General features: G+C 42.7%; 1 protein-coding gene across 2 annotated transcripts; it reads right to left on the reverse strand.

Annotated features, from left to right (window-relative positions):
- Positions 1-1,657: 1,657 nt before the first annotated feature.
- SAMD7 (sterile alpha motif domain containing 7) lies at positions 1,658-23,587 on the reverse strand. 2 transcript variants are annotated; one of them, XM_041002887.1, is made up of 7 exons: positions 23,487-23,587; positions 20,211-20,332; positions 15,822-15,900; positions 12,828-13,456; positions 11,733-11,854; positions 7,730-7,840; positions 1,658-3,105 (listed from the first exon to the last, which is right to left on the reverse strand). In XM_041002887.1, exons 1-7 carry the CDS (start codon positions 23,585-23,587, stop codon positions 2,911-2,913), a joined length of 1,359 nt encoding a protein of 452 aa, XP_040858821.1. In that variant the 3' UTR covers positions 1,658-2,910. The 2 variants fall into 2 exon arrangements, 1 of the variants encoding a protein (XP_040858821.1); XR_005886105.1 differs by lacking the exons at positions 7,730-7,840; positions 11,733-11,854; positions 12,828-13,456; ... (1 more) ...; positions 20,211-20,332; positions 23,487-23,587 and adding an exon at positions 4,131-4,345 and having other exon boundaries at positions 3,023-3,105.
- Between the last annotated feature and the right edge of the window lie 1,505 nt (positions 23,588-25,092).

Here is a 25,092-nt window from a genome sequence, read left to right on the forward strand (position 1 = left end):
CCTGTAGTACAAATCAGAAACTTAAAAGTCACCATACAGTTTAAATCACATTCTACCTTTGCCACTAAAAACATTCAGGTTTTCTTTTTACTGCCCCTAAACCCTCCAGCATTCATGAACTTGCATATGTCTTTCCACCCTTCCAAATGTACCACTATCAGAATTTTGTGGGAATAATAGTTGGTGATAGGTCACGTGACAAGATAATTCTCCAGTTCACTGGGGAGTTGAATGAACAACAAGGGAGGAAGAAAAAGTAAAGTGTTCTTTAAATTATCTTTTGTAAAAATTTTGATCCTTGGTATTCAATAACTTATTGTTATATTATTACTCATTAGGTATAGTTATTATACAAAACTAGTAAAGTCTGAGTCAGTGTTGGGGCACAATAGTTTGAGCCATCATTTATGATGCTAACATCTCATATTGGAGTACTGATTCAAGTCTGGCTATTCTACTTTTGATCCAGCTTCCTGTTAACATGCCTGAGAGGGAGCAAAAAAGTGGTTAAAATACTCGGATGCCTGGCACCCAGGTGGGGAGACTAGGATGGAATTCCTGGCTTCTGACTATGGCCTGGTGCAACCCAGGCTGTTATGGCCATCTGGAGAGTGAACCAGAGGATCTAAGGTCTCTTTCTATCTACCTCTCTCTCTCCATCACTCTTTCAGTTAAATAAATAAAGAAACTTTGCACAAAGGAAAGAAAACCTTGAGATTTAGGAGGTATTGTCTCCATATAACATCTTTCTCAGCAAAAGAGACAAGAGACTGAACTCACTACTGCACTTGATGATGTAAAAGTTTTATTTCATGAAAAAAAAATCTGTTGACTCCACAGTAACAATGAAAGAAAGTGAAATAAATGAAATGAGTGTAGTTTATGGGGGAAACAACTTTTTACCCACAATTGTGGACAGAGAAGCCTTATTTGCAAAGTGACCATGTGGATGTGGAAAGAAGAGGTGGGGTGCCTTTTGAAAGGAGAGAGGGAGATATAGCAAAGGTTTGAGGAGGTCTTGGGATTTTAAGCATTCCTTGACTCCTTGTCTGGGTGGGAACCTACAGGTAAAAGCTTCTCTTAACCAGCTAGGAAATAGATGGGCAATTCTTTTGCCACCCACTTGAAGGTGTGGCCAAGATTTTAGCAAGCCTAGAAGGTCTCAGAGCCCCCTCTTGAACTCTCACATTCTAGTTCTGTAGGGGTAAAGGGCGATAATGTCTTCTACTGAAATGGGGCATTGTTTGGGTAAAGAGACCCCTTGAGGCATGGGATCCAAGTTGCTGTGACAGACGTTGGTCTCATGCAAGGTTTCACACGCAGGTCCATTTAGAGTTTGAAGAGCCCTTGTGAGTTGGCCACATGGCTCCAGTCTAAGAACTCTTTTTCAAGTCCCGCATTGGACACCAGGGAGAAAATGTTATCAGAAAAGCTTGGTGGGTTCTTTCCTCATCTTGGTATAGAAATAAGAAGCCTGGAATGAGTGGCAGACAAAGTTTTATCTGCGAAGTGTCCTGTTGAATAGGGAAAGATGAAGGAAGAAGAGGAAAGTACCTCTCAGGAGAGAACGGGGAGATGGGGCACCTCTAGAAAGGAGAGAGGGAGAGACACGGGAAATGACTCCAAATCCGAGAGCAAATGGCAGTGAACACACTGCTTGTGCTTACTAAACATCCTTTATTTGTTTTCATTTTCACTGCTGTAAGTCAAATAACTCTAAAACTTGGGCTGACAACAGCCCTCCTGCATTATCTCCCAGGGTTTCTGGCTGGGTGGGGCTCTGGCACAGGGTGTCCTGTGGGCAGTCATAGCACTTTCACTCATCTGGGTATCAACAGCCCTCAAAACATCCATGGCCAGGTTTGGGCATGTGGGGCTCTCCCCACATCTTTCCCAGGAGCAACTGATACCAAGAGGGCATCAGGGGGTTCTGGCACGGAGACCCCTGCTGCCAGATCTCTGGTAGCCCTATGTTTTCTTCTCCAGAAAGGACTCCCCACTCACAGGGAGGGTGAATGCCAGGACAAACAGCTTACAAGTTACCTACTACAGATAGCTCATTTCAAATGTGACATTTTGAAAAAACAGAAAAGATTATTTTCATGGTTGCAAATTCAAATTCTCAAGCAGGAGGGTATATGGTAAGACATCTTCACAACATCCCCATTAGCCAGGCCTCCCCCTGAGCAAATTGCTATGTCTTATTGTTACCTTTCTAGAGACACCCGTCAGTCACTGTGGTGCAGCTTGGGACACCATGGGACACAAACAGGAAGCCACTTTCCCTGCTCTCCTCCCTGCTGGCCAGTTGACGCCTGGCCTGCATGATAGAGATAACTCTTCCCTGCCCCTGGGGTGGAGTTCCAGATGGGTACTATAACTTCTCATCTAATGGTCAGATAACTGCCAGGCCAACCACAGTTGCATTTTAGAAACAAACAAACAAAAAACAACTGGTCCTAAAGTTATGGCCAAATTGGGAACTCCACAGCCAGGCCTGCATTAAGCTGTTAGAATAAGATGTTGAGGTCAGCTCCTCCCATCCTTTGCATGGTTCTTCTCTTTTTCCTCTTCTGTCTTCTTCTGATCCCAGTCTTTGTCTCTTTGAGGGTTGGGGGTGGGAAATGAGCAAAGGAAGGCTGAGGAGCAGCTGTTATTTCAACAAAGGCTCTTTCAGTTTCACAACATTACTTCCTTGCTGTTTTAAATTCTCTCTCTCACTGGCATTTGCTTACACAGCCCCTGGGTCCTGGAGTCCCTTTGCCCAGTGGGAAGCCTGTTGGTCAAAGTGCCCTCTCAGACAACTCCAAGAAGGCCAGCCTTCCACCCTGAGCCTTCTGGCCACTTGTCTTAGGTCTGGCTTCAGGAAATCCTTACACAATCTGGGCTGCTGCTTCTCCTTGGTGGCTTTTAATTTCTCATATCTTCTTGCTCCGTCCCTTTAGGAGCTGACACTTCTTGGGGACAGGAAATGCTCAATTTATCACTCCAGGAGTTAAAACCCAGAAGAGGAGATGGGTCTGCTAGGTGATCAAGTGCTTGTCTTGCATGGGCAGGAAGAGAAAGACTTTTCTTGTAGAACAGACTTCCCACATACTGAGATACCTTTGAAGATAAAACAGTTGGCATAATTAGGTCTCCAGGATCCTTCCATAACCTGTGGTTAAACAGGACAGAGAGGTGGGGGGAGGCTGAGGTGATTGCAGGCATGCAGCATCTCTGAGGACTCTGGGCGTCTCAGTTCTAGGAAGTGGTGAGCATGTCATAAGCTCAAAACCACACAATGTTTGCTGCTGTAGGTCTCAGTACAAGGTGGCACTCACTCTCCCATGGCCTTTCCCTGCTCTACTGTTGTGCACCTGTACTCCAGAGTGATGTCCCTGAGTCCATCCCACTGCTCTCTTCTCCACTGGTCCCATCAAAGGACATCCCACCACAGTATGTCCCACCACACCCTTACCAACAGTCAAGCAATCTTGTCCAGGCTGTGGCTAAAATTATTTTTCAAAATTAGCTAATTATTTAATTTGAAAGGCAGAGAGATAGACATTGTCCATCTACTGATTTATCGCCCACATGCTTACAACAGAAAGGACTGCTCTAGGCCTAACCCAGGAGCTAGGAACTCGGTATGGACATCCCATGGCAGGTACACATGTACTTGTGCCATCACTTGCTGCCTCCTAGTGTATGCACTAGCAGGAAGCTAGAATTGATCATGGTCTAAACCACTGTGGAAATTGCTCACCTCAAAGCTAGAAATATTCAGGCCATCTTAGCACAGGACTGGCAAGACATAGACAAGGCTGCTCTGAGACATGGTGCCCCAACACCAAGTATTGGGCTTTAGTTGTCCATGCTATAAATGTGACCCTGGGTGGCACCCAGGCTACATTATCAAAGCTTAAATCCCAAGCTACATCCATTCTGATAGTATGTTTATTTCAGAGGTCTCACATTCTAAAACATTTCCTTCTTTTGTCCTTTCCCTGCATACCCAGTTCAAATCCACATTCTAAATTTTTGTTCCAGAGGGTAGTTGTCTTCCATCTTAAAAAAAAAAAAAACCTTGTTTTTCTTCTTTCTTTCTTTTTTTTCAAAAGGCAGAGATAGAGAGAGGGAACACTCACCTGTTGGTTCACTGCTCTACCACCTGCAAAACCCATATCTGGATGGACCAGAAGTGAATCTGGGTCTCCCATGAAGATGCCAAGGACCAATCTGTTCAAGCCATTATCTACTACCTCCCAAGATGCACATTTGCAAGAAGCTGTGATTGGCTGTAGAGGATCCAGGACTCACACCAGGCACACTGCTGTGGAATGCACACATCCCAACTGGCAAACTAACAGCAGTGCCAGCGCCTACTCAAAGTTTCCTTCTTATCGGCCACACTGGCTACAGTGTAACTTGCCGTCAGTCCCACCTTGGAGACCTTGTTATCTATCCAAGGTTGAACTCTCATCTGTTCACTTTCTGGAATTCCCAGGTGTTTTTCAGAGACTTCCAGTTCCTACTTTGACTTGAATCTTGGAAATTCCCAGCCCCAAGGACTCTATCACTGCCCACTTACTGGACCTTCCCCCAGCTCCTTGGGGAGTCCTGTGTTGTTGTATTGGCACATTGAACCCAGGACATATCTCTCAATTGGGATTGTGGAGACACATGTATGGAGAATGAGTACAGCAAAAATGAATGACAAAACGAAGACAATTTCATTTCATGAAAAAACACAAGATATAGCATATGTATGCTATGAGGCAAGGTTCTCACTAAATTAGCAAACAAAAAATCTGAAAATGAACATTACAGGGGCTGGTGTGGTGGTGTTTCAGGCTAATCCTCTACCTGCCACATTGGGAACCCATATGGGCTCAGGCTGCTCCACTTTCGATCCAGCTCCCTGCTTATGGCCTGGTTAAAACAGCAGAGGACGGCCCAAGTCCTTGGACCTCTGCACCCACATGGGAGTCCTGGAAGAAGCTCCTTGCCCTGGCTTCAGATCAGCTCTGTTCTGGCTGTTGCCGCATTTTGGGGAATGAATCAGCAGATGCAAGATCTTTCTCTCTGTCTCTCCTCTATATCAATCTGCCTTTCCAATGAAAAGAAATAAATCTTTTAAAAAATGAACATCATATTGTGTCAATATTCATATTAGGGAAAAGTAGGTGAATTTTTTATAACGTCTTTGCAACCTATCTGTGATAAACTTATTTCAAAATGCAAAATTGGAAAAAAATTTAAATGGAATTATTCACATTAAAAATGAAGAACTCTATGTTAAACATTTGGGACAAGTATAAGTGGATTTGGAAGGACATTGTGAAATCTCAGTTCCTGGCATGAATATTCATTGTAATTAGATGCAATCCTGTTTAAGTTCTAGGATGAATTAGTTGTGACATCTTGGGTTCAATTTTAGAAAGTTTATGTGTCCAACAAATAATTGTTGACCTATTAAGAGTACTGGAGGTTCTGAGGGCACATCATCCAACTTTAATACATAAAAAAGATTCTTGGGCCCGGGGTGACTGCTCAGCAGCTAAATCCTTGCCTTGCAAGTGCCAGGATCCCATATGAGTGCCAGTTTGTGTCCTGGCTGCTCTATTTCCCATCCAGTTCCCTGCCTGTGGCCTGGGAAAGCAATAGAGAATGGGCCAAAGCCTTGGGACCCTACACCTTGTGTTGGAGATCCCAAAGAAGCCCCTGGCTCCTAGCTTTGGATTGGCTCAGCTCTGGCCATTGCAGCCACTTGGAGAATGAACCGGTGGATGGAAGATCTTTCTCCCTGGTCTCTCCTTCTCTCTGTAAATTTGCCTTTCCAATAAAAGTAAACATCTCTTTTAAAAAGATGGAAAAAAGGGCCCAGAATAATGGCAAAAATAAAAATAAGTAAATAATTTTTTTTTTCTCATGGAGTTTATATTCTAGTTGGGATGGGAGAAATCAACAATATACAATGAATACAACAAACAGCTAAATTACAATGCATGCTTGAAGGTGATTAGTGTTATGGGAGCAAAGAAAGAGCATGAAAATGGTTATTGGGAGTGTGCCTGGGAGCTGCACATTGAATAGGGTGATCAGAGCAAGCTCCACGGAGAAGGTGTGGTTGAGCAGTGATGAAAACGATCAGGAACCAGAACATGAGGTCATGGCCAGAAGAGCATCTTAGCAGTGGGAAGGACCACAGAAAGAGCAATCCCAGAGTGCTTAGGGAGCAGCTAGGGCTGAGTGAGATAAGAGTCAGCAAGCTGGAGAGAAACAGAGGCCAAGGCATTGAGGAGAGGGTGGTACAGGGTAGATAGGTGTCTAAATGACACAGGACTTTGATTTTGACTCTGAAGGAGATGGGGAGCTATTGCAGGGGTTTGAGCAGAAGAGACACACGAACGGTTCCATGGATTAGTGAGATTATCTGTTATTGGTTTGTGTGTAGAGTCTGGTGGTATAGGGCAGAAGCAGGGGGCACAATTAGAGGGCTTAGGTGGTGACCCAGTGAGAGTTGCTGGATTTAGACCAGAGTGGAGCAGGAAGGTGGGGTGAAGCACTATGCTGCAGTGAGTCCTTCCAGTATGTGAGCCTAATTATTAGATGTTTAGAGTTTGCAATAGATTTGTTTAAGTGACCACTACTGAAAAATAAGAGCTGGTGTTGGGATGTGGTAGGTAAAGCCACTGCCTGCAACACTGGCATCTCATATGGATACTAGTTTGAGTCCTAGCTGCTTCATGTCCAATTCATATTCCTACTAATGTGCTGGGCCCCTACCACCCACTTAGGAGACCTGGAAGAAGCTCCTGGCTTCTGTCTGACACGATCCTGGTCACTGTGGCTAATTGGGGAGTGAACCAGCAGATAGAAGACCTCTGCTTTTGCCTCTCCCTCACTCTATCTGTGACTCTGCCTTTCAAATTGAACAAATAAACCTTTTAAATATATATAAATGAGCTCATTTAATGAAATAAATTACATTGAAAACTGAAATATTCAGAACTCATCTGTTCTTACCTAATGAGATTAATGTTATTATACAGTATTACCTCTGTTCTTGAGATTACATTTATTATATCTGAAATAGAATAGATCCATAACACCTAGTGAAAATACTCTAAAATGGAACATTACTGTGCATCTCTTTCTAATGCTGTATTTAATGACATTAGGAATTGGCACATGCTACCAGTTGAGTTTCATATGGTTTTCCTGTTTTGTTATTTAGTTGGTTTTATTTGAAATGCAGAATGATGGGTATTGAACTTGGGGTGGCACCATTCTTCGGTTCACTCCCCAAAGTGCCACAATGGCCAAGGCCAGGCCAGGCTGAAACCAGGTTCCCAGAACTCTGACATGGTCTCCTATGTGACACATTGGTAAGGGAACTTGTTAGAAAGTGGAATAACCAGCACCTCAATTGTCACTCTGATACAGGATGCTGCAAGCTAAAAATAGCAGCATAACCCACTGTACCACAGAGCCTTCCCTCATTTGGCTGGCGCAGAGCTGTCCCATTGCCTAGTGCATTCCCAATTCTGCCTAGGAGTATGGACTTCCAGCTTGTCCCACGCTTCCAAGTTCTTCTATTTTCATCAAGTCCCTAAATACACAGAAGAAAAGTTTATGAAAGAGGTTAAATAAATATTCCTTATATTACACAAGGGCAAAGTTAACTTTTTTCTCTTAAGCATATCATCAGGCATACAGCTTTCATTACATCGATTCAACATACCTGCGACTGAATTTTTAATGCTGGTCCTAGCTTCAGTCCCATAGTGCCTCGAAGATGCTCCTCTGTGAGCAGTGGCAACGTCTCTCCATCAATCGCATGATCTTTAAACACCTTGTGAAACACAGAATGGTGTTAACCTCATCCAGTTGTGACTTTGTATTTAGTTGTTCTCTTCTCTGTGCTCCCAGTAGTATGTGGTTGGTGCTCCTTAGTAACCCTTGGAGTGACATGCAATGCTCTGTTTACACAACTCAAGCCCAACCTGGAATCATTATTATTTGAGGCCAGATCCCTGTCTTCTTTACCAACATACCCAAGTGCAGTAGCTTGTATATGGCAGAACGTGCAAACTAAACAATCATGGGAGAATCAACCACTAAGTGGAAGTGTGTGGGCGAAACTGCCAGACAAGTGCTGCTCCTCCCGTCTATCGGTGTGGTGTGTTCTGTGTACATGGTGACATGGTCAAGCACTGTCCCTAGTGCATCTTTGTAGCAGTCTGTTCGTTCCGACTCAGTCATGGTGGATGTGACCATGCCAGCCTTCCTTCCAGAATCCAGGAAGCCTGCCAGTGGATGGAGGCTGTGAGCAGATCAAGAGGTAGATACAGACATTTTGATAAAATGATCAGATGGCAAAACATAATTTGTGAATTCCAACTTGAGCTTGCGAAATAATTCTATGTTCACCAGTGAGCTTTCTGCCCCTCCTCAGCTTTAGACCCTATGAAGTCCTCCTCCATGTTCAGCACATTGTATAGCTTCCTACTTTATAATGAAAACAAGCAAAGCAATAGAAACTATTAGAAAAGAATTCTCTCTCATTCTGAACAATGAACCTAAACTCTTCTATTTTTCTCCCACAGTCCTGATACAAAGAAGAAGGATCCTTCTTCCCTCCCACTTGGGGATCTCACTTGACAGGCGACGCTGCTACTTTTCTTCAGTCTCTCCTCTTGGGCCAACTCTTCCCCACTGCAGTTCACCAGCAGGAAAGAGACAAGAATAATGAAAGCACAAATGCCAGCTCCTGCCTCAGGCCTCTCTTTCCTCTCACAGTCACATTTCCTACCATGGGTACAGATGCCCCTTGGCTTCCTGGTCTCACCTTCCGGTTGCTCTTGCATCACAGTGCATCTGAGCTCTGCCCCCATCATTGGCATTAAACCTGCTCTCCCCAGACACATGGGGCCCTCGGTGCACCAAATGTGGGCAGTTTTTGCTTGTCCTGGTTTCAGGTTCTGGCTGCCTGTGGCATTTCTGACTGCCCCTGCATGGATACTGCTCTTCTTTGGCCTTCACGCAGCTGTGTACTCCTGGGTGGCCTCACTGCACTCTGCTTCAAGGTCACCTTCGATGCCTCCTGCTTCTCTGGCCACCTTGAGGTCTGTCTGGGTTTTCTTGTCATTTCAGCAGCTGTCTTGGCTTCCATGTCTGTCTCTCTATGTTGAAATATCCCTGTCATGTGTCTCTAATTTAGAAGTTAATTTGCCTCAACTCTGTGAGAAAACCTGGCATGGGGTTCTTCTCTGCTCAGCCCTGCTTTGCTCTTTGAAGGACCCCCTCTGGTCTGGCAGCCTACTTTGATGAGAGCAAGTTCAGAGAATTTATGTGCAGCTTGTTATGCTGCACACACTTAGCATGTCCTTGCCACCAGAAGAGAGTCACCATCCTGTCCTTCAAATAAGTAAAACTTAATATAAAACTATTTAAAATAAAAAGAGGTTTGCTGCTTTGGAATTGTTACGACCAGAGCTCTCCATTGTATTAGGGTGTTCTCCTCATTTCTGTGCAGAAGAGCAGTGGGTGTGCACAGCACAGTAGTGGCACCTGGCAGTTGATATAACCTGTAAGAGCTTGTAGGAAATAGACATTAACAGGGAAACAAAAACCAGACCTTATCCTAAAGACATCTGAGAAAGATCTGGAAATAAATAGTTCTAGCTGGAGTGGCATAGTGGTACTGACATCTAAGAGATGATGAGTCAGTAGCCTCTTGGCGGGACATTTGCGATGATAAGCAGAAAATGCCTATAACATTATTTATCATGAGAGCAGTGATTATAAACTGCAGTTTTATGACTACGAGTCATTGGCTGATAAAACAAAAATTGAAATACACTCAATGTCCCCAGAAATGAACAGTCGCATGCTTATTATACCAGGGACTCTTAGTCTCTGTTATCAGAACTTAGCAACTTCTCTGCAGCTAGTAGTTGGTTTGGCACTTGATAGTGGTATGGACACATTTTAAAAATAAATAATGAGTGCTAATAGAATAATAATGTTATACCCACTGATAGGAGAAAGTAGAACACCTCTGTTTATCAGGTTATGAAAAAAGACACAAAAAATATGAATAACCGAAGGAACATAATTTTCTTCCTAAGTAATTTGAGTTCTGCTGTCATAGAACATAATGAGGTAATGATGAAATGATCACTTATTGCACACTTCCCAGGTGCCACGCCATCTTAGAACCATCCCTTGAAAACGAGTGGTCACAGTTACCCCTAGTTTGCAGAGGAAACACTGAGGCTTGGAGAAGAGAAGTGACTTGTCTCAGATTACACACAAAAAAATGGAAAAACTAGGACTTGATTTTGTGCTTCTGGTTTCAAAAGCCATACTTTTCGTTACTACTTGATACTGTTTTCCCGTAAGTTCCATAAATAGAACTAAAAAATATAAAACAGAGAAAGGAAGAAGAAAAAGGACTCAAAGTGCTACATGAAACACTTCTTAAAAATTGAATTCTTCAACACTTCCTACATAAAACATAGGAAAACACTTCGTATAAATTGAGTTCTGCAGAAATCAGCTAATGAGGATATAGTTAAATCACAAAATACTTTTGCTGCTTTGTGCTTAATATGTAAATCGAAGCTAATGAGGCCATATTTGGCAAGTGCTTTGTTGCTCAGAATTGTGTTAGTAAATCACTCAAAAAAATTATGTGCATGAAAATCAGTGACATAAACCTCAAAAAGTTACCAATCTGTGATTTTTGTCACCCACTTTCCCATATGAGTGAAACTAGTTTTCTTTCCAACTGTTTTAATGCTCATCATGTTACCTATGATTGGATTATGTGTGTGTATATTTTGATATACGCTCTAACATAAAGAAGGAATTTAAAAGAGTTAATGTTCTACTTTTCAGTTCTATTAAGAGTGAAGTAGGCCTTCCCATTACTTAAGGAATAGCCGGAAACTTGTGAAACATAAGCCTGGGCTCCAAAATTGTTTGCTTTGTGGATGAGCAGGGAATATAATGGACATTCCTCATTCTTTTTGGCGTGTAGCCTCTGAACTGCCATCTGATGTAGGGAGCAATCCCACTTCTCGGGACTCTTACTGGGGCAGAAGCTGAAGCTGGACACTCTGGCTTTCCCTGTCTCTCCTGATGACACGGAGTTTGTGACCCAAGCTCCACCAGTCAGAGACATCTGTGACATAAACAGTGAAAATGAGGCGGAATCATGTGTGGAGGCAAAATGCAAATCTGACCAACTCATCTTGCAGTCCACACAATTCAAACTGGCCACAACTGCTCCAGTTGGATATTGCTGTCTGTCCCCCAGCACCCCAGGTTCACATGTTTGGAGCCTGGATGGACCCAGTGTGGTGATACAGGGGCTTAGAACAGCAAGGTAGGGAGAGGTCCTGGGCTTGGAGATGCTGTCCTCCTGGAGCGAATTCTGTTTTGAAAGCCTGAGCTTGGCCCTAGGGTCACTGTGCCGCTTTTTTTTTTTTTTTTCCAAATGAGATTCTTCCTCCCAAATGTGCTGTTTGCAACATTGCAATCCGCCCTGCTGTGACTCAGCCAAGAGGGCCCTCCAAAGCGCTGAGCCCATGCCAGAACCATGACCTTGAACCTCTAAATATATGAGGTAAACAGATCTCTTTTCTTGACAAAGTTAGCCTGCCTCTGGCATTTCATCATACTAATGAACCACGGAAAAATATGCATGCATACATGAAAAGACCAAAATCCGGAATCACCTGAGCATAGTCTGAGCAACCAGGAAGGCCGCTGATAAAGTTGTGCACATCATCCACTGTCCATTTCTGAATGTCTGCATCCAAACACAGATGCTCTCTGCTTGCAACCGGTGCATGGGTCCCTTTAAAATTGAAAGAAGATTGTGTTGTGACATAAAATTTCGAAGGGAAGCTTGGAGTGCAGGTTGATGTGTAATTACGTTAGTTGTCTAATATTCTGTCCCCACAGTAAGGTCCTGAGACCCATTTGGTAATCCTCTAAGAGATTTGGTGTTCCTAGGAAGAATTTCTTAACAGCTTAGCTACTTCATGTTTTTGTTTGTTTGTTTGTTTTTCCCTCCTGTGAAAGGCTATTTAAAACAAGTATTATGGTAAGTGAGCAAAGAATTTCTAGATTTATGCCATCTTCTCCCAGACTTCAACATCACTGTGGATTTCATCCTCCAGATTAATACTACCACATTCCACAGTAATAATCCCGAGTTCTGTGGGGGAGACCAAAGTTTTGGTACACTGAGATCAAGACAGCAAATTAACACTTTGTGGGGAGGCGGAAGCTATGGTGGCTAAAAAACACATCCTGCTACATTTCCATTCTTTACAACAGTTTACCTAAAGGAGCTCTAGCATATTCTGCCGTGTGTGTGTGTGTGTGTGTGTGTGTGTGTGTTGTAGGTTCACTCTTTCAGGCCTAAATATACACAACAGTAAGGAATATTAACAGATAACTGTTGCTACCCCCCTCCCCTCCGGGGCTCCCCTCATTCACACTTAAATACAGGGGAGTGAGAATCCATACTCTAAGCAAGAAAGAAATTCACAGCAACTCAAATTAAAAATTCTGGCAATTATACTACTTCATAGTTACCTTCTAAGCCTTGGTTGAAAATTTTTCTTAATAAGCATTAAGCAGACTAGTCTCATGCATATAGCTTATTAGATCTGATATAATAAAGTGCCTTCATGAGAGGTCATGCCGAGCAGGATAAAAAAGAAAGAAGGGCAGAAAGGGGCACGATGGTTACAGTTCCCTAAGTGAGAGCAGGTATTGCTGTCCGTGGTTACACAGGCCTGCCAAAGCCCCTGGACACCCACCTGGCGGAGCTGCAGGAGAACCTGCAGCGCACACCTCATTCCTTTCCCCACAGGCTGCAAAGAGCTGTTCCGAAGTCTTCTTTTGCACCGGTTCCCAGGCCTTGGCTTCCACAAGACCGGCGTGAGACTGCCAGGGATTCCTGTGAGCGGGCTCCAGCTCTCCACAGGCACTGGGGAGTGCACTCAGCGGCCTTTCCTGGGTCTCGCCTGACTTCCGGTGGGGGTGTGCTTCTGTCTCGGGGCTCTTGGCATATTCAGCCTCTTCGTATGGGATTGCATGTGTCTGGCCCAGGACTTTTTCTTCTGCCTGAGTTGTGGAAGTCTCAGGAACGTTGTCTAGAACCTTCTGATTCCCTGTGCCTCTTCGGAGGCGACGGCATTTCTGTCCCCAACTGTCGATAAAGTGTGGCCCAGTTGCCATCAGCATGGAGTTTTCTGGAAGATTTCTGAAGGCGCTTCTGTGAAAATGCAGGTCGCTGGCAGGGAGCATGCTTCTGCCGTGATAAGTCGCCAGGCCAGCAGGAATACTGGGACCATATAGCAATGGTATGCCTAGGCCCGCTAGTCCCTTGGGACTGACTTTTTCCATTCTTCTTTGCTGGTAAATAGCGTACATTTCCATTTCTGTCCTAAAACCAAAACAACATGTTTCAGAAGATTTATTTTTATTGGAAAGGCAGATCTATAGAGAGAAGGAGAGACAGAAAGACCTTTCAAGTAGCTGCAAAGACCAGAGCTGAGTTGATACAAAGTCAGGAGTCTCTTCTGGGGCTCCGATGAGGCTGCAGGTCCCAGGGTTTTGGGCCATCCTTTACTGCTTTCCCAGTCCACAAGCAGAAAACTGGATGGGAAATGGAGCACCTGGGATATACGAATAGGCACCCATATAAGATCCTGGCAATTGAAGAGGGAGGTTCGGCCAATTGAGCTATTGCTCCAGGCCCACAAATACTATTTTCATGGCCTCTTGCCTTCCCTAAGACAGCACCTCTGTTTTTTTGCTCATCCTCACATTATTTATTTGAAGTTTGATCAGTGAAAACATGAATCTCCATAAAGTCAAGGAGAGTTTGGAGTTAGATCTGAAGGCGAGGTGTTTAGCTGAATCTCACCACAGAAGTTCAAGACTCATCTTTAGATCATAAGCTTCAATGGGGGAAAACATGTTGAGACAGGTTTGGGAAGGGTGAAAGGGGAAATGTTTGTGCCTAGGAAATAATACTGTAAAAAAATTAAAAAATAAATAGATAGATTAAAAAAAGAGAAGAGGAACATAATATTCAATAGGACCAGTTTAGGAAGATGAGGTAATAGCACAGATCAGTATCTTGCCAGATATTAACCTTCAAAGAAACTGAAACCCTGGGAAGAGAGTCAAAACTTTGGAGTCCAATTTGAGTGGAACTCAAACAAGAGAACCCATCAACCCAAGTCTCAACATTTGTGAATCCATACAGGAAGCTAAGAGAGGTGAGAAGGGAAAGACTTCCTGGTGGCTTTGCTTATTTCATTTTCAATAGTTTTTAAAAATGTGTTTGTTTTCATTTTATTTGAAAATCAAAATGAGAGAAAGAGAGATGAAGTCTTCCTTCTCCTGGTTCACTCTTCAAATACCCACAGTGGCAATGACTGGGCTGGGCCAGAGCCAGGAACCCCGAACTCAGTTTGACTCTTGCACATGGACCACAGGCAACCAAGGACGTGAGACATTGCTGCTGCTTCTCACGGTGTGCAGTCGAAGGAAGCTCCATCTGAAGCAGAGGGGCTGAGACTCCAACTAGCTCCTCTGGGAAGTAAGCTCTTAGCTGCTGTACCAGAGGGTTACTCTGGTTCCTTCAGATGGATTATCGGTCATCACTGCACCCTTAGCTTCCAGTGATGGGAAAACTGACCGTATGGCTTTTGTCACCTTGGGCCACTTGGAAGTCATTTCTGTTATATTTTTCTAATCACTGCAGCAGAAGGCCACTGTTACATTGAATATGGTTGTCTGGGCTCTGGTGGTGTTCTTCGAAGTAAGACAAAATTAAAGTCGGAAATGCCAAGATGAATTTCAGAAGAATCACCATTCATTGAATTGGGAAACTGTCAAACAAGTGTCATCTTTAGACTACTGCCACCATTAGCTTTGTGGGATGGTTTGTAATCTCACTTTTATCCTTTGCCAGCCTGTGTATATGTTTCTTTTTGTGATCTACCTGAAATGCTTTCTGTATATAATCTGTATGTATGTGCTCACTTGTTACATAGATTCATTTACTAGGCTGTTATATTCAAAAGGGTACTTCAAAAGAAAATTGAATTAAAACATAAGTTGGTGTTGGTATAGGAAAATTTTGAAATCAGCATACAAGAATATTCAAAAAGTTCATGAAAATCTGTGTCAGGAAACACACACACACACACTTTCTATGCTACAATTTCTGGGTCCTCTGCATACTCATCTTCTCCATAAGGAATTTTAAAAATCTTGTCAGGATTTTTTTCTTCTTGAGTTTTTGACCTGTCATTACCATAGTCTGTAACTTTCTGATTCCCTGTATCCTTTCTGAGTTGACTACATCTCTGCCCCTAAGCTTCCTATAAAGTATGATCTGACTACAAAAATACTTATAAAACAAATGAATAAAAGAAAACGTGAGTGAATAGCAGATAAATAGAACATGGCAGTGTGTTTGGCACAGACGTTAGGATAGCACCTGGGACATCTGCATCTCGTATCACAATGCTTGGCTCCGGTTTCCTGCATGGGTACTCTCAGTGACACTGCTGACCCTCTGGTACCTGGGATCCTGCCACCACATGGAGGTCTGGATGGAAGTCAGACATCCTGGCTTCAGCCGAGACCGACCCCAGCTGTTGCAGACCCTGGAGACTGAACGGCAGATCTCTGAGTATCTGGCTCTCTCTTGATGCATATGTCATTGACTTTGAAGTAAACAGAAATAATTGTTTTAACTTAGATAAAAAAGGCAACCAGCATTATTAAGTTACCTGGCCGTATGATGTCTTTGGATCATTTCATTCCTTCTGGCAATGGCCTTTACAGATTCAGATGGTGCAATGCCCCAACCTTAAGAAAATAAAACAAAGCAAAACAAACAATAAAAAACAGAACAACATATCCATCTGGATCCACAAATTTAACACACGCATTTGATTACATTAAGGCAAAATATAATGATTTAAGAGAGTACCTGATAAGCAATCAGCAGCTGGGCACAGTGTTAGAAATGGCATCAGATCATTACCACTGTCTCTTAGGTTCAATTTGATGATAGCCTGATAAATGGGAGATTACTTTTTATTTCTTTAACTGTTGGTCTTTTGATTGGTGGTAATTTCTTTCTATAGATGAGCTGTGAATGTCTCTTGACTGCTTTGTCTTTTTAAATGATTCTTGGGGTAGAATGAGGTGCTTTCATGAATGTATATGTTGCAGAATGATGGGATCAAGCTACTTAGCTTATTGGTTGTTTTCCATGGGGAGCAAACCCCTGAACTTCCTTTTGCCAAGGTAGAGAGCAGTAGTTCCCAGTGACTTGGTGCTAACTACAGTCCCACGCTGTAGAGTAGCTCTTTAGAGCTGAGCTGTCTAGTAGCTTTGCCTCTTTGACTATTACCTTCCCATTGTCTGCCTTCCTTCATCATTTGCTTTCGAGGTGACAGAGTATAGTTTTTTGGCATGGGAAGAATCAGTTGACTTTGTTTAAATAGTAGTGCTTGATGTAATGCAACCAGGCTTTAAATAGATCAGGTAATTAAAAAAATTTTTTTTTAAATTTTTATTGAAAAGAAAGATTTACAGAGAGCAGAGACAGAGATCTTCCATCCACCAGTTCCTTCCTCAAGTGGCTGCAATGGATAGATAGAGCTGAGTCAATCCAAAACCAGGAGCCAGGAACTTCTTCCAGGTCTCCCACACAATGTGCAAGGACCCAAGGCTTTGATGCAACTTCTACTGCTTTCCCAGGCCACAGGCAGGCAGCTGAATGGGGAGTGGAACAGCCAGGATATGATCCAGCGCCCATATGGGATCCCGGTGGTATTTGCAAGGGGAAGATTAAGCCAACCAAGCCATAGTACTGTACCCTATATAAGGTAATGTTACACAAGGTATTCAATGTAAAATTTTCAGTATATTTGAGGTGAAATACTTTGTTTTTTTCAGAAATATTTTTGTTAAGGTTGGAAAACAATTCCATCCTTTTGCACACCTTAACCTTCCAAAACATCTTGCAATAACAAGAGCTATATATGGTTCTATTCTTGCCTGGTCCTTGAGGCTGTGCTGGTTGTTCCCTTTTCTGAACCCCTATTCCACTTTCAGCCCACCTTGGTGCTTTTCACCTACAATAGAATAAGTTTTAATTTTTTTTGTCTTTGTGTTTCTAACCCATCACTGAGCAATTCTTTTAAAAAATGCAAGGAAACAGGCCCGGCATGGTGGCGCAGTGGTTAAGGTTCTCGCCTTGTACGCCCGGGATCCCATATGGGCACCGGTTCTAATCCCAGCAGCCCCGCTTCCCTTCCAGCTCCCTGCCTGTGGCCCGGGAAAGCAGTCGAGGACAGCCCAAAGCTTTGGGAACCTGCACCTGTGTGGGAGACCTGGAAGAGGCTCCTGGCTTTGGATTGGCTCAGCTTCAGCTGTTGCAGCTGCCTGGGGAGTGAATCATCAGATGGAAGATCTTCCTCTGTACCATTTTAAAGCTCCCCCCCCCCCCTAATATGTACTTGTCTTCACAGACAACACCACAAACCACACCCTCACAGCTATACCCAGGTACAGGTTGATCTGCTTGATATCTTTTCTTGTGTAAATCTGTTCTTCTTAGTAAGAGAATATAATCACCTCAAGGGCAAAAGCTGTTTCATATACTCACTTAGCACCAAAATAGTATGACACATTAAATTCCTAATCAGTGACCTTGAAATAAACTGTACTGTCTTTTTTAAAAATGAAATTCTTTTGGTATCTGTTAAGATTCAGGGGGCTAGATGAGGTGACCTCTGGAAATTCTTCTAACCATAAAGGCTTCTATAGTGCAGTGACTTCAAGATAACTGGCATGCCTGAAACTACCAACCATGGCATGCGGCCCATGATGTAGAGAAAGTGTATGTGGAAGATCTTGGTTCAGAGGGCAGCATATTAATTGCCTAGATTTTTGGACTCTCTGAAATCTGGACCCATTACACCCATTCTAAGGCTTTTCCCTTTGCCAAGTAGGTGGCATCAAGCTTCCAGCTAGTTGAGCTGTGCTAATTCATTCCCTGCCTAATATTCCCATATTTAAAGCAGATCCCCACGTCAGCTTCTGTTTTGCTAAGTTAGTAGCTCGGTTTCTGTAAGACTGAAGCTCTTAGGCCATGAGGCAAGCTTCTGGACCTGTGTCCCTGTCTTTCTATGTCTCCAAATATTGGCTACTAATGGGTTCTTCAGCACCATGAGTAGCTCTGTGACTCAGCAATGTGACTATTTTACTAGTCTGTTGCCTTACAGTCAATAATCCTGGGCTACAAACCACTGGATTCTGGCTGGTGTGAGGGCCCAGTGGCTAAATCCCTGCCTTGCAAGTGTTGGGAACCCATATGGGTGTCAGTTCTTGTCCTGGCTGCTCCTCTTCCCACCCAGCTCCATGCTTATGGCCTGGGAAAGCAGTAGAGGATGGTCCAATCCCCACCTCCACTGGTTTACTCCGTAGCTTGCTCATTCTGCCTCATCTTCTGCACTCACTCCAAAGATAATATGATCGAGTCTCATGTATGCTGATGACTTTCAAAGTTGTATCTCCGGAAGACCTGCCTGAGCTTCAGCTGTCTTCCTAATCTGCTATTAGGAACCTCAAGTGCAATGTGAGCAAACTGGGCTTCTGATCTCTCTCCTCCCCAAGAACTCTGCTTTTCCCACAATTTTGCATAATTCAGGAAAGAACAACTCCATAGTTTTAATTACTTAGTTTCCAGTTTTAGGTAACATCCTTAGTATGAGGTCATTTCAAAAAAAATCTGTGGAAAAGTTGAATTAAAAGACAACTTTATATTTGATGCAGAAAACTTTTGAAATATATTCATAGTAGGTAAGATGTATTTACATTTGTTTTTTCAAGGAATTGTAGGGGCCACGGTTGTAGTGTATTACATTAAGCCTCTGTCTGCAGGGTCAGCATGCCAAATGGGTGCTAGTTTGAGTCCTGACTGCTATGTGTTTAATCCTGCTCCTTAATGTGCCAGGGAAAGCAGTGGAAGATGATCAAGTGCTTGGATTCTTATATCCAACTAGGATACCTGGAAGAAGCTCCTGGTCCCTGACTTCAGTCTGACCCAGCCCTGGATGTTATGACCATTTAAGCAATGAAGCAGTGAATGGAAGATCTCTTCCTCTCTCTGTCTCTCCCTTCTTCCATGTAATTTTTCAAATAAATTAAAAATAAATATAAAAAATAAATTGTATGTGTAATTTTAAAATTGCTCAAAAATCCTTATTTTTAATTCCACTATTAGTTTCATTTAAGCATTTATTTATCTGAAAGTGGAGCTGTAGAGACAGAGATATCTTTCATCGGCTGGTTCATTCCCCATGTGGCTGCAAGGGCCGGGTCTGGGCCAGGTTGAAGGCAAGAGCCAGGAATTCCATCTTGGTCTCGCATTGGGTGGTAGAGATTCTCTGCTGCTTTCCTAGTCAGGTTGTATGTGGTGGCTCAACTTGCTGTGCAACACTCAGTACCTCCATCAGGCCCTCTATTCCATCAGTTTTTGAAGCAAGCTCTTCCCTCTTTTCAACGTCCGCATCCAAACTGAAAAGATGCTATCGCTTCTGCTGTGGAAGTAATTAGACTCCAGCCATCCTTTACTGCTCCCACTACTGCCACCCAAGGCCACACTGTCAGAGCCTTTTCACTATTTTAATAGGCTGTTAACTCCTCTTACTTTATCCAGGGAACATTGAACCTGTCAGGTTTGTTGCCATCTCAGTAGACAAATTGCTCTTGGAAAAATATAATCTAAACCACACTATTCCTTTCTTGAAGTCTCCCTTTTTCGTCAAAATAAAAGCCAAGTTCCCAGGATGACCTAACAGGCTCCACAGAAACTGTCCCAAACTCATTCATACTCTGATCTCATCATGTGTGGATAAGACAGTAACATTGCAACTCCTCATATTATCCATGAACAGGCTGTATTTAGAGGAATTCTACAACTTATGCTTGGTCACACATGGATGGTACCGCATTTTGAACCTGGGCAGCATTGTAGAAAATACAAGCAGAGCCGGCACCCAGTTCTTCTTCCAAAATCTAGCAGAAAAATGAGCCAAGTGTGAAGCAGGCATTCACAGGTGCGATGACCCCACAGGTGCGATCCAGCCATCTGTTGTTCGTACCTGAGTAGACATGATTCGGCAACATACTCGGCATATTTGTGTTTGGCAGAACAGAGGATCCAAATTGGGGAGGAACACAAAACTGTCTTGGATCGGATACTACAGTGGAAGGCAGCATGTCTCTAGGGGGGAGGGGGAAAAGATAAAATAGGAAGATGGAATTATACAAAATTCTGATACTTTCACAATGAGATTAATTAATTAACTAACTAATTAACTTCTGAAAGGCAGAAAGAAAGAGAGGACTCCCATCCCCAGATTTATTCCCCAGGTGCCTGTTGCTAGGGGACTGAAGGTGGCAAAGTTTTCCATGTGGTTGACAGTTTTCTGAGCCATCACTGCTGCCTCCAGGGTCCACTTTAGCAGCAAGCTGGAATTGGGGGTTCTGGAGCAGGAACTTGCCGGAGTCCTGCTCCAGCTGAGTTCGGAACTTGCGAAGGGTGCGTGGATGAGGCACAAAGAGAGAGAGAGAGAGAGAGAGAGAGACGAACCACAAGGATTCCATGATCATTGTGGACAATGCGAGAAAGCTGTCCGCATTATTTATACAGAACCAGTCAAACTCTGGCTCAGACTCTTTACGTCATGGTCAAGTGGGTGTTTCTAAGGATAATTCTGCCATTTGTTTCACCTTAAAGCAGGATGTTATCCATCCTGGCGCAGTGGTTAGGAAGTTCTCAATGGAAGGTGCATATCAATCAGTAACACATTCCCACTACAGTCTTCATTCTACAGCTTAGTCTTGAATCAGCTAAGGGAGGAAATTTATCACAGAAGGTAGGACCTAAAGATCAAAGAAGGAGGGAAAGAATAGATTCCCACTACACCTGGGGACAGAACACCCTTGATTAGCATAGGATCAAAGGGGGAGTTAGCACCCTTGATCAGCATACTGTCAATGAGGGCAGCCGTGACAGCAATAACGAAAGGCTTTTTGGCGAAATACGGTATCAGCAACATCAGCTTCCAAGCTCACATTTATATTAAGCATTAACTCTGCAGAGGCAGACAATGCCTAAATAGATTACAGAAATCTCAGCAGGTTGTCTGGTGTCCATGCAAAGGGAGGCGGAGCTGCATTCAGGTGGTCCTAGAGACATCCGCTGGGCCCTGCCAAACAGCGGGAAGTTTCTTGCGGCCCTGCCTACAATGAAACAATATTCTTCACACCTTCCTGTCTTCCACACCCATCACACGGACCCTAGCAGGAACTGAGCTTAAAGACTCTGATGTGGGACACAGGCATCTAGGCTGAACATATACATCAAAAACTGGTGGGTATGTAGGATTCTATCATTTCTCAAAATGAAGCTCAAAATTCCTGAAGTTTCTGTTGGTTAAGTAGAAATATGATATATACATATAAAAAAAGTTTAGGAGGAAATGATCTACCAATGACTGACCCAGCTGACAATGAAACAGAAGAAGGAAAGTGAAACTTTTGAGATACTCAGTTAACGAAGCTAGATCTCCTCAAATGAAGACCATCCTCCAACATTCTGCCATACGCGTTCCTCGTTTGACAGCCTTTCTTCCACTGGGTTTGCCATCTGGGAGAAAAGTATGACTACATAGGAGGATAGCGTATTTTGTCCAACTTCATACAACTCTACAAGTCCAAGCTTATTGTTCACATTCCGTGAACAAGAATACACAATAGATCCTAATTTACCTCCGAAAGTACAAAAATTCTAAAGAGAAGATAGAATACTGCTTCAGCCAGCAACTGAAATATTTATAATTTCACTTTATCTAAAGACTGTAATGGGAAACAGAGCCTTTGCGAAGATGATGAAAGTTAAATGAAATCTAACGACAGGGTTCCAACCTTAAAGAACTGATGTCCTTTTAAGCGGAGAGATTTTACATCTCTCTCTCCCTTTCTCTCTCTCCATATGTAGACAGAGGAAAGTTATCTAAAGTTATTGTGAGAAGGTTTCCACCTGCATCTTGTACTTCCAGTCTCCAGAACTCGAGAAATACATGTCTGTTACTTAATATATTTTGGCTGTGATCTTTTATTATGGCAGCCCTAGCAGTCTGACACACCAATGTTGGCACCTACACAATGGCTATTGGATTATGAGTGCCTGTTCATTATCTGTCAAAAGAGGGGGGTCACGCAGGCATCATAGGACAAGTGGTGGCAGCTATCTCAAAGGTGAGATCAACAGAGTATCTTTCTTTTCCTTTTAAAAAAATATTAATTACATTGCATTATGTGACACAGTTTCATAGGTATTGGGATTCTCCCAACGCCTTCTCCCTGTGCCCTGCCCCCCATGGTGGATTCCTCCACATTGTTGCAGTATTACAGTTTAAATTCAGTCAAGATTCTTTCATTGCAAGCATATACCAAGCATAGAGTCCAGCATCTTATTGTCCAGATAAATTCAACGGTTTCTTGGTTAGATCATTTCTGGTCTGAAGGCAGAGCTGGCAGAATATCATCTCAATCCATTAAGAGCCCCAACACAGCATCAACAACAATTTACAACATTATGGAATTAATTGACATGGTACTGAGTGACCAATATGTTTAAAAATGCAAGTTCTTAACCACATCCTGTGACTACTTCATTGACATTTCAATTTTAGTTTATATACAACCAGGTTCTATACGCCTTAAAATGGCTATAGATTACTATTCAGCTGTCTCATGTCTATTTTCGTTTTAGTATTTAGCAGTTTATAGTATTGAAGCATAATTTAGCTGAACTTGGCAGAGTTTAGGATAGTTTAAACTGGCTTATAACTCTAACAAGACATATGTCAACAGTTGAGGTGTAGAACAGTTTTAGGAAGGGTACAGAGAAATCTTCAATACCTTAGTTAGGAGTAACTAATCTTTGTGACCTACCTAGTAAGGTATGTATGAATCCATGCTAGCTGTTTCCTCCTGGTTCTAAGCTTTCCTAGTTGTTCTTTGTCTATCTATTCTAAGTTTTTTGGTTTTTTTGTTTGTTTGGTTTTTTGGGGGCGGAGCCTCTGGAGTGACCCTGATGGTCAATGCAAGAGAGAGTGGGGATCCAAAGTTGGAACTAAGTAAGGACCAGAGAAAGATCTTCTCCCTAGTCCCAAAGGAAGTTTATTGTTCTTCTGTTTCTGCAGACCACTTAGGGCTCCTGGAAATAGAGTATCTTGAGTTGAATTATGGCACCATGATTCACCGAAGTAACAGTAGACCGTAAAGCCACACTGGGGTTAATATCATTCCAGACCTTAATGATCACCCATTAGTTCCTCTGACTGGACCAGTACATCGGGGAGGAATACCTGTCCACAACTGGAGGTCTAAAGGGTGAGGGAACCAGTGGTATTCTCTGCTGGCCGGATGCTGTCAATAAGGGGTTCAGAGCCATCATGGGATTTGTCATCAGTGTTCTCACCACTGCAGAAGTTCTAGAAAGAATCAGATAAGCATATCAACAAATAATCCCACTTTTTGTATTTGGTTTCTTGAAAATGATGAAAATCCTTTTTTTTTTCAACACTGGAGAATAGCCACAGTAAATTTATGCAGCAAGCACTCAGACACAAACATATAATTCAGTATTTCATAAATATACCCTTGGAATCTGCTGCAGAGTCCATAGGTAATATCACACTACAAGCAAGCTTGTAAGAGTCCAGAGATATAAACTTCTTTTCTTATTATTTGTTTTACTTTTTTTTTTAAATTTTCAGAGGTATAAATACATACATTTTTGTGTATGTTGAATACTTGGAAAAAACAGTTGGGTGATAATATTAAAACCAAAAATGTGAGAAGACAGTTTCTATAATGGGTAAAGATGCACCTAATTAGGATAGATTTAAGAAGACTGTGTGAGACTATTTTTAATTTGAACAGGTGACCAAGTTATATTCAAGCTTCCAGATGCACATGGATTCATAGGCTTGCCTTCACAATCTAGTGATCAGGATAAAGGGATAATTGCTCAAAGGATAATCTTTGCTGCATATTCTTGTTACTTATTAATATTTTTGAATAATCTTACATGCTAAATACTAATGAAGCAGTTAATTTTAGCTTCTCATTCATCCTCAATTGTCATTTAAAAAAAGATGAATAAAAATATCTGGTGTACTTGCAACTACACCTGAGCAAAAGGAAGCTAGGAGGCAAACATTGTACTTTCAGGGTAGTGGTCTTTCTTTGTTACTTTCTTATGTACGTATTTAATACTAGTATTTAAATAGTTAATTCATTTATATGGTTAAAACTAAAATCTTAACAGTATTTGAATCTGCATAAATAAAAAAAGAAAGAGATGCAATCACTTCTTCAGTTTCTTTTTCAAATCGAAGCCTACTAATCAAATTAGAAATTTAAATCCATGAATCATCTAATGTTGGTTTGTACCATTCATTTTTCTCTTTCTTTTCATCCTTTTTCGCTCATGTACTTTCTTTTTTTTTTTTAAAGATTTATTTTTATTATTTTTTCATTAGAAAGGCGGATATACAGAGAGGAGGAGAGACAGAGAAGAAGATCTTCCGTCCGATGATTCACTCCCTAAGTGAGCGCAACGGCCGATACTATGCCGATCCGAAGCCAGGAGCCTCTTCCGGGTCTCCCACATGGGTGCAGGGTCCCAAAGCTTTGGGCCGTCCTCGACTGCTTTCCCGGGCCATAGGCAGGGAGCTGGAAGGGAAGCAGGGCTGCTGGGATAGAACCGGCGCCCATATGGGATCCCGGGCGTACAAGGCGAGGACCTTTAACCACTTGCGCCACGGCACCGGGCCCCGCTCATGTACTTTCATGGTATTTCCTGTGAGGATACTTTCATTTCCTCCCCGATACCGCCTCTAGGATGTTTAGGAACAGTACAGGCAGGAGTAGAGTGAATGTATGCGCCATGAGGCTGCAAGCCCTGGT

This window comes from Ochotona curzoniae, unplaced genomic scaffold (assembly GCF_017591425.1).
Source record: "Ochotona curzoniae isolate NIBS_2020 unplaced genomic scaffold, NIBS_Ocur_1.0 scaffold_2587, whole genome shotgun sequence".
Taxonomy (NCBI): Eukaryota; Metazoa; Chordata; class Mammalia; order Lagomorpha; family Ochotonidae; genus Ochotona; species Ochotona curzoniae.